Consider the following 8998-nt stretch of genomic DNA (forward strand, 5'->3'; position numbering starts at 1 on the left):
CTTTACTCGTGCCACGAATGCATCAGGTCTCCCTAAGGATGGAGCTGACTTTGCGGGCGCCCTGGCACTGGGCACCCCGGGGGTCCCACCTGCCCCAGGCAGCAGCGGCCGCAGCGCCAAGTGTAAATGCCAGAAGCTCCCAACATCTTCCTCTCTGGCTCTGAGCTGATTTTCCTGTGGCAGGACACAGCTGGAGCCTGAGCAGCTGAAAAGTGACTCCTTGTGCTACCTGAGCCCAGTGACCAGCCCAAGGGAGGGGGATGCTCAGTGGAAATTGGTCCCCTTGGGTAGGACCAGCGTGTCCCACCGTGGTGGGGACAAGAGTAATCCCTGGGCTGGCTCCAGGGTGAGCAGCTGTCCTGCATATCGTGGGGCTGATGCTGGAGCACAGGTCACATCTCCAGGGTTCAGACATGCCTGTTGAGTCAGCAGCGGGATCCTACAGCCCCAAAGCCCAGGGACATGGGGGCTTTTCACTGTCATGCTCAATCAAATCCCCGGTGAGGTGGCAGAGAGCTGATCTTTGGCTTCTCCCAGTTTCAAGGAGGTAAATGCCCCCTGTGGGACTGCAAGAGGGGACAATGCCACATTCCCCGGGGCCAGTGTGGTACCAGCAGAGCTGCTGTCTGCCTGAGGACCCACAGTAATGCCTCTTTCCAGTGATAATATCCTCTTGTCCTTCACTTTCTCTCTGGACTGTGCCCAGTCCATCAGCAGGTGTTTCTCCCTTCTTTAAACGTCCAGCTGTGCTCCAACCTGCCCCACACCTGTCCCCAGCTGCTTTGCTCAGGATTAAGGCTGAGCAGACAGCACCAGGGACATGGAGGACAACGACAGGGCTGGGACTGAGAGGACCCAGCTTGCCTGATGTGAGAGCAAATCTTCCTGACACCTCATGGCAGTTGTGCTCCTACAGCCCTCCAAGCACTTCTGATTTTTTTCCCCAAAAGAAAACAGATCCTGAGGATAAAGACACATTTCTGCAGAACCCAACACGATGAAGTGGCTCTGTGTTTGTATAGCGGATATTTCAGAGCTAACATTTACCCAGGTTTCCCAGTGGGAAAGGAGGAAGGAGCAAACTATATAGCCCAACAATTTTTATTATTTTTTTTTCCCCACACATTTACAGCTTCAAAAAAAAAAAAAAAATCTTTGGAAATTCACATATCAAGGTGTTACCTGCCTTGGATGAAGCTGGTGGGGAATGGTGAGCCTGGGGCAGGTGGCTGTGCTGGGTACTGTCCCAACCTCACCCTTCCTGCTCAGGGCATGGATGATTTGTTTGCCTTCCATGCCTGTGTGATCTGAATCACCCCTTTGGCCTTTTCCCTTGGGATTCACCTAAAGAGAAGTGTCCCAGGGCCACCACCACAGCATGGGAGGAGGAGAGGCTGGTGTCACCTTCTTACAGCTGCCCCAGCTCTGTGTTGCCAGCACAGACTAAGTGCTGTACAAACCATCCAGGACTCTCTGGGTCAACTTCAAGCCCCTGTTCTTTTTGTCTCCAGAGAGAGCAGTATTTATCAGTGGAAACATCCACAGTTTATAGTACCTTGAAATGTCTGTATTGATACCTCTGCCAGTAAGATGCTCTGTGTCTGGGGCTCCCTTTGCTGTTTTTGCTGGTGCTGCTCTGGGATCACTATTGGTTCTCCAACTCTTGGGAGCAGACATCCCACCTGGGCATCTGGAGCGCTCCAGCATCTCACTGCAGAGCTGGCTTGAGTCTGGCATTGCCATGGAGCCTGCAAGAGGCCCATTTCATGGAACAGCACCCACAATAGGAGGCAGAAAGGTGTTCCATGAGGAGCAGTGCAGCCCAGGGATCTCAGAAACCACAGGAGAGCTCAGGCAGAGGTGTTGGCCCACCTGTCCCCATCAGCTGTCCCCAGGGCACCAAGGAGCACACATGAGGCTTGCAGGAGTTTTCTAGTCAGCTTTGCCTCCTCCTGCCCCACCACAGAGACACCCCTGGTGCCTGGAGAAACCCCTTCCCTTCCCACGGGCTGCAGCAGGGTGGCAGGGCTGCAGGGCAGCCAACACGTGCCCCTCCATCCCAGCGCAGTGCCCGGCGGCACCGGCACAGCCCACGCTCCCTGCCAGCACTGGGAGCAGAGACGGCAGCACAGACACTGGGGAAACACCCCGCTTGGGCAGCCCACCCGTGTTCTGGCCAGGAAGAGGGGAGGAGGTGGCTGAGAGGCAGACGGGAGGGTGGCCAGATGGGCTGTGCGAGACACGAGGAAGGCGCTGGCGCTCGTTGCTCAGCGCCGGGCACCGCGCCACGCCGGGGGCTGCTGGGCCCGCGCGTTCTGGGCCACCTGCTGTGTGGAGCCTGGTTTTGGCGGAGATTATTTCAAGATTTCTCTGAGGAAGGGTGCAGATGGGTGGGGGGGAGCCAGTGGGAAGCGCAGGGGATGGAAGCAGGAAGCAAGAGCGGGGGCTTGATGGGAACAGTCCCCAGGGTCCCTTGCCTGCCGGGCTGTCCCCGTGAGGACCAGGCTGCATGTGGGACCGTGTGGCTCGGGAAGCAGCTGCTGCAGGTGCTAAAACCGGGCACCTGCCACCTGCCGGGGGTGCAACTGTCAAGGTGACATGTGCCCCAAGGGGTTTGGCCCAAAGTTCGCAAAGCTGGTGGGGACATGGATTCCAACAGCCCCTTTCCTGGCACAGGAGGGACCCCACGGGGCTCACCCAAATGATGGCTGGAGGGAGTCAGGGGAGGACACGGGAGCGGGGAGGCAGCAGATGCATTTCGTCACCCGGCCAAGGGGCGTGTGTGTGTGTTGGGGGAAGGGGTGGCTGGGCGTGTGGGTGCATTTATTGCCTCTTCCCGCCAGCGCTGGCTCCCTGTGCACACAGGGAGGCAGGGACCCAAGGGCACAGCCCACAGCTCGCTGGACTTTTACCCAGCTGTGCAAACAGGCAGGCGCCAGATTAGGGTATCAGTTGGAATTTCATCCTGTCAACGGCACCCGCGGCCTCCCCGGGAGGGCGGTGGAGCATCTTCCCTTCAGCCCAGCCCCTCACCCACCCAACACAGCAGATGAATTTGGGAGATGGGCATTTCGTCCCCTCCCAGGACTCTGTTCCCCTTCAAGCTTCCCTCTTGAGCAAGACCTTGCAGGCAATGGTGATGCCCAGGGCTGGACTGCCACTGCCCCATTCCCTGCCAGGGCAGGACCCCCTTGGCCAGTCCCCACGTGGCAATGACAAAATGGGATGTCACAGGCAGGTGAAGCCCAGCGAGGGAGGAGGCTGCATGTGGAGAAGCCAGCCCCTCCAGGGGGCCCATGCTGGAGTCTCCTTGCAGAAGTGGACCCCAGCTTCCCCTGTCCAGCCACGCTCTTTGGGCAGGTGGGCCATCCAGTTTCTTTTCCCATATTGCACCAGCTCTGTTGCTCTTGCTTCCCCCAGCCTGTTTTAGCTCCTGGTACCCCCATCCCCTTGCAGAGGTGCAGGAGATGGTGGTCTCACACCTCGGGGCAGCCCAGGCACCATGCCAGGGAGCACAGGGTCACCACAGTGCAACAGTAGGTGCAGCTGCTGTTGCAAGATCAGGAAAAATCCCTTTGCTCTATCCCTCTCTGCAATGCCACCTCATCCTGTCCTAGTTCCTCCATCTCCTCCACCCACAAGGACTTTATCCTGCATCAGGTGTCCCTCCACAGCCACCTGCCCTTCCTGGGCACCTTGGCACATGTCTCCACCTCTTCCCAGGCAACAGTGGAGCTGGAGGAGCCGTTTTGGGTCTGGAGGAGCCGTTTTGGGTCTGGAGGAGCCGTTTTGGGTCTGGGGGAGCCATTTTGGGGCCGGAGGAGCCATTTTGGGCAGGAGTCTGAGGGCAGCCCCTTGCTCAGTGCCCTGCAGGATGAGAGGGACGTGGCTGGGATGGAGACAGTGTTGGGCACCCATGCCAGCTGTCCCAGGCACTATCTCACATCCTCATTCTCTGTTTGCTCTTCTTGGACAAGGAGGATATTCAGCCCGTCAACAGCCATAAAACGAGATTAGAGGCCGGGAGTCGCCAATGGGAGGTGGCCACGTCTGTGGGCAACTGGCCTTGTTCTTTGGCCTCTGCCAGCCCAAACTCAGCCTCACCCTTTCCCCGGCTGCCCCCAGGGCTGTGGGTTTGCAGCCTCCATGTCGCCTGGCACAGCCAGCACCCGTGGTGGAAAAGGGATGGGATGTGACCGTGTCACTGCCAGCAATGACCCTGAGGGATGGGCACACCCTAGAGGAACAAGGCTGCTGCCTCGAGACATCCCTCTGGACTCTTTTCCATAATTAGCTCCTCACAACCCAGGCTGAGCCTGGGGGCATCAGCACTGCTGTGACCTTGGAGCTGGCATCTGTCCCCTGCCACAGCACCATGGGCTGGGAGGAGAGAGCAACAAACCTGGGATTCCTGCTCATTTTTTATTTTCACCAATGCCTAAAAAATAGAAAGGAAAAACCAGTTCTGCCTTATATACACAAAACCTGAGCCAAAGTCCCCAGCCAAGGCAAACACTCATCCTCGCCACCCAGCTCAGCTGGCAGTGGTGGCTGAGGAAGGTGTCAGTGGTCCCCATGGGAGGGAGACCCAAACCCTGTGAGGGCTGGAGCAGGGTGGTGGGTGCAGTGAGACGGCAGGGACCATCCTGTAAAAGCCACAGTGTGCCTGGACACCTTGTTTCCTGGGCCAGGAGGGGCTGGGAGCAGTGGGAGGCTGGCAGTGGGCAGGGCGGCCAAGGGATGAGATGCTGGGTGCCATGTGGGGGCTCGGTTGGGTGCTCTGCAGGCAGCAGGGAACATGCCTGCTGCTCCACCCTCCTGGAGCTTGGAGAGACAGTGCTGGGAAAGGCCAAGCAAGGCTTGGACTCCTTCATCCCTATCTTGGTGTTGGAAAGCTGCAGCCCAGGAGCACCCAAGCAGGAGCCATAGACCCTCTTGTGTCCCAGCTGAGCCCTACTGGTCTTTGGAGCAGCTGAAGCTGGGCTGTAAGTTAACCTGGGGCAATGCACTGGTCAGGGCCCAGCAGGATGAAGGGACATTTCAGCTGTGGTAAAGAGGGGTATTAGTTACTGGCCTAGGGCACACAGCGAGTGAGAGGTGATGCAGCGCACAGAGGAGGGGGGAGACAGGGGGAACAAACCTGGAGTCCTTTGGGTTTTGAAGAAAATAAGAAAAAACTATTTCTCTGTCTTTCTGAAGACGACCTCTCTCTTTCCTAAAGTCAGGGCATGTCAGCCTTCCTCTGCCTAACACAGCCTCTGCCCACCCTGGCAGCAGCTCTGGTGCCCGCGGCAGCTGCACTCCCTCGGAGCAGCACCCCATGTGTCTCTGTGTGGCTCCTGGTGGCTGCAGGGGCAGAGCTGGGGGCTCAGGAGCAGGTGCTACCAGGTGAGTGGGAGACATGGGTGGGGAAATGTGGTGACTCTTGCCAAGGTCGTGCTCCAGCTTGCCACCATCACTGTGGTTTGAAGAAGTCCCCCCTTGGGTCCCATGGCCAAGAGTCCTGCCCGGCTCCCACTGTGCAGCTTGCTCTGCCTCTGGCACCTTTCTTCCCAGCATGTCAGATCCAGGAGACCAGCTCAGTGGAATTTTCTTTTTGCTTTGAGTCCAACCAGGTCTTTTTTTCTGGTTCAGTTCTGTTCAAACTGCCCCAAAAGGCAGCTGGATTGCCAGGAGGACCATAAAGGAAGTGTCCTACCAGCTCCACTTGAAGCACCATGGTAAAAGCATCGTCGACCACCCCCCCCTTTCCTTCTGCTGACATTAGGCTCTTGCTTTGGGCTACAAATACTAGAGACCAGACCAGAGTATTTCCTACAGGACAGCAATACTACCTAACCTATGGTTTTTATGTAGGAGCAAGCCCACCAGCCCCTTGGGAAGGTCCCAGTGCCACCTCATCCAGCCCTGCTGGCCACCCCGTTGGTTCATCCGAGGACGATCATGTCTTTGGGAAGGGGCTGTGACGCTTCAGAGCACGAGGACCAGCTGGGCTCTGCTGCATAGTGCTTATCTCTTGGTGTCTGTAGCTGGTGAGGGGTTTAAGGCATGAATTCCTCCTTGATTGTCAGCGGAGATGAGGAGACGAGGTTGGGGGCACTGCTGGTGCAGAGGCCTCCAATGGGTCCCGGCGTGCCGACGGCTGGTGGGGTGGGAGTGGTGGTGCTGGTGGGCTGGCTCTGCTGCTGCATCTTCTTCTTGTTCACCTTCCTCTCCTTTGCCCTCCGATTTTGAAACCAGATTTTCACCTGCAGAAAGATAAAGTGGTGATGGAGAGATGGGGATGGATGCAGCCAAAGATGACAACCCCCAGGCGTCTCTGAGTTTGGAAGAGAAGGGAGCTCTGTGGAGCAAGGTGGGACAACCATTGCCTTCTCGGCCTGCAGCCCAACAGCTCCCCAGCCCCATCTCCATCCAGGACATGGTTTTCCTGGGGAACTGCAGCACTGACCTGCCTTTCAGTGAGCCCGAGGGCACCAGCCAGCTCGGCCTTGCGGCGGATGGTGATGTAGCGGCTGTAGTGAAACTCCTTCTCCAGCTCCAGGCGCTGGTGGTCTGTGTACACCACCCGGTACTTGTCTTTCGTCCTGGTCTTGCCTGGCAGAGAGAGTAGAGCATGAGTGAGCTGAGAAGGGGCTGAAGGGAGTGTTGGGAGCATCACTGAGGGCATGGAGCTACACAGCCACCCATGGACAGCTCAGGAGAAGCACGGCAATGCCCTGGGGACCAGTGCAAATAGAGTCGTGATTTAATTCCCATCCTGGGTAGCACAAGGGTTTTCCTCTGTGTTGGAAAGTACCTTGGTTTTGGTAAAACTGCTTGGTGCATAGGGCAGGAGAGATTCAGAGGCATCCTGACTGCAAACAGCACCTGTGGCTTTCTAGCACAAAAATAAGGCCAAAACCAGCACACTTGTCTTCTCTTCTAGCTCCTTCATTAACACACACCCCCCACAAGAGGCCAACAGCTTGAGCTCTGCCTGGGCTGTGGCCATCGGGGTGTGGGTGGCACTTTGAGGGAGGACACCCATGCCTAGCAGTTTGGTGACTGGTGTTCTTCTCTGCAGAAGATCCCACGGGTGGGGAATAAACACAGCTGTATTTGCTTCTCCACCCGAAGTACAATCCTGTTCCAGGGCACTGGGAGGGATGGAGCTGTGCTTTCAGCCCAGCAGCCACTGTCTTTCTGACTGGAAACCTGGCCATTTATCTGTGTGGTAGACACATTTGCCCATCTCCTCCTGAATTTTTGCTGCTGAGAGGGGTGCTGCCATGGGAAAGAGAAGCACTAAGCCCTGAACAGTTCCATGGGTTTCCCTGGGGTTGGGGTGCACCAGCATGGACAGAATACTGTGCCTCACCACTGCAGGTATGCAGGGAGGGATTTCTAGTGACCCAGCAGCCCATACACCCTCACTTGCAGCCTCCTTCCCCCAGGAAAGGGGATATTTGTGCCATCCTGTTCATCCATTCCCCCTAACAAGCCCTTCACACATCAATCAGTTTGGGCCAAGTTGGGTGGACACTGAGAAGTGTCAGCAACGTTACTAGTTCTGACCATCCTAGTGGTGGTTGGCTGGTGCAGAAAAACTGTGCTTCAGAGACTCCAGAGTGGACTCAACCTTGATCAGACATCAGAGAACCTCCACAGAGCAAAACCCCATACCCCAGGCTGTAAAGCTGTTGTTCAGCCAACTCAGTTTTATTTTTAAGGGTGTCTCTCTCCTGCTTCCCCATTGCAAGGAGGTGGGGACTCTCCCAAGATAAAGATAAATGTAAAGAAGTGGTGGGCTGGGGTGGGCATGGGGACATCTTGCCCTGCTGAGACTTCACCCTGGTGCTCTCAGGTACAAAAGCAGCAGCCCTGCAATTCAAGTTAACCCCTTGTGTCCATGACTATGTCACTCTCAGTGTTCTCCTGGAAGTAGGTGTTGGCATGGGCTCAGCACAATGTGAGTGGGATGATGCCAGGGACCATCCAGGATGGCTGAGGGAAGCCCAGCACCACCTGGCCAAGAATGGATACCAAATGTCCCTGCACCAGGGCTGGGAATTAGCCACTAACCCATATTTGAGGATATGATGAATTCAGCCATTTCTTAGAAAGCAGGAGCCCAGCTCATCCTGGGGCTGTTTGGAAGCAAAAACCTAATCTCTCCTCACCAGTGCTGAGAGCAAACCTACCTCTGGCCACACCAGGAGACTCTGCAGCGAAAAACAGGTTAAAAAAAAGGTAGTTTGATTGAGCAAGATGTGTATGGAACTGTCTGAGACACGTGGCTGAAACAGAGGGATTCAAAGCACAAGGGGTCTATGGCAGCATCACTGTGTGTTTCTCTCCTCTTGGCACATATTGATCATCAAAACAAATCTGATCACAACACTGTGGGGCTGGGGGCACCCAGCCCAGGCAGGACCCCATGCGCTGCCCTTGTTCTTCCCAAGAGGTCCCTGACTTTTTTGTGGGATCTCTGCCCTTCCTAGGAGGGTTTTTGTTCTTCCCATGGGGTCCCTGCCCTTCCCATAGAATCCCTGTCTCCTCTTACCACCCTGAAGCTGCAGAGTTCATGGGCATGAGGGACATCCCGGCCCAGGAGGGACCTGTGCTGAATTTGCTGACACAACAACTCCTGGGAAGTTACAGAATAAACCAGAGGCAGAGAATTGTGCAGGGTTTAACAGCTCCATGAGAAACCAGGCTTCCTCTGGCTGCTCCAGGCTCAGGGACTCCTACTTTTTTTTTACTCTTTTTTTTTTTTTTTCTTTCTCATAAACATTTATCTTGTTCTTGGTTTTTTTTTTCTTCTTTTCATTTGAAAGCAAAAACCTTTCTGAAGAGATAATGACCTTAAAATGATCTTATTTGCAATATTGCTCCACTGCTTGGAGAAAAAACAGCTGGAAAGCAAAGGGATTGACAGATAAAGGGAAAAAAAATATTAAATAATAAAGAAACGAGGCGGTTTGTGAATACCACATATGCCATGAATTTCAGCAGG

General features: G+C 55.6%; 2 protein-coding genes across 2 annotated transcripts in view; both read right to left on the bottom strand.

Annotated features, from left to right (window-relative positions):
- SLC6A7 (solute carrier family 6 (neurotransmitter transporter), member 7) overlaps positions 1 to 5719 on the bottom strand; it is an 18503-nt gene extending 12784 nt beyond the window's left edge. The window contains exon 1 of the mRNA XM_010002138.1: positions 5699 to 5719. Coding sequence (XP_010000440.1) covers positions 5699 to 5719 — 21 coding nt within the window. The remainder of the gene's footprint in view (positions 1 to 5698) is intronic.
- Positions 5720 to 6041: 322 nt separating this feature from the next.
- CDX1 (caudal type homeobox 1) overlaps positions 6042 to 8998 on the bottom strand; it is a gene marked incomplete at its 5' end in the record, with an annotated part of 11415 nt that continues 8458 nt past the window's right edge. The window contains 2 exons of the mRNA XM_010002139.1: positions 6042 to 6248; positions 6452 to 6597. Coding sequence (XP_010000441.1) covers positions 6042 to 6248; positions 6452 to 6597 — 353 coding nt within the window. The remainder of the gene's footprint in view (positions 6249 to 6451; positions 6598 to 8998) is intronic.

Source organism: Chaetura pelagica, unplaced genomic scaffold (genome assembly GCF_000747805.2).
Source record: "Chaetura pelagica isolate M959 unplaced genomic scaffold, ChaPel_1.0 scaffold356, whole genome shotgun sequence".
Classification (NCBI taxonomy): Eukaryota; Metazoa; Chordata; class Aves; order Apodiformes; family Apodidae; genus Chaetura; species Chaetura pelagica.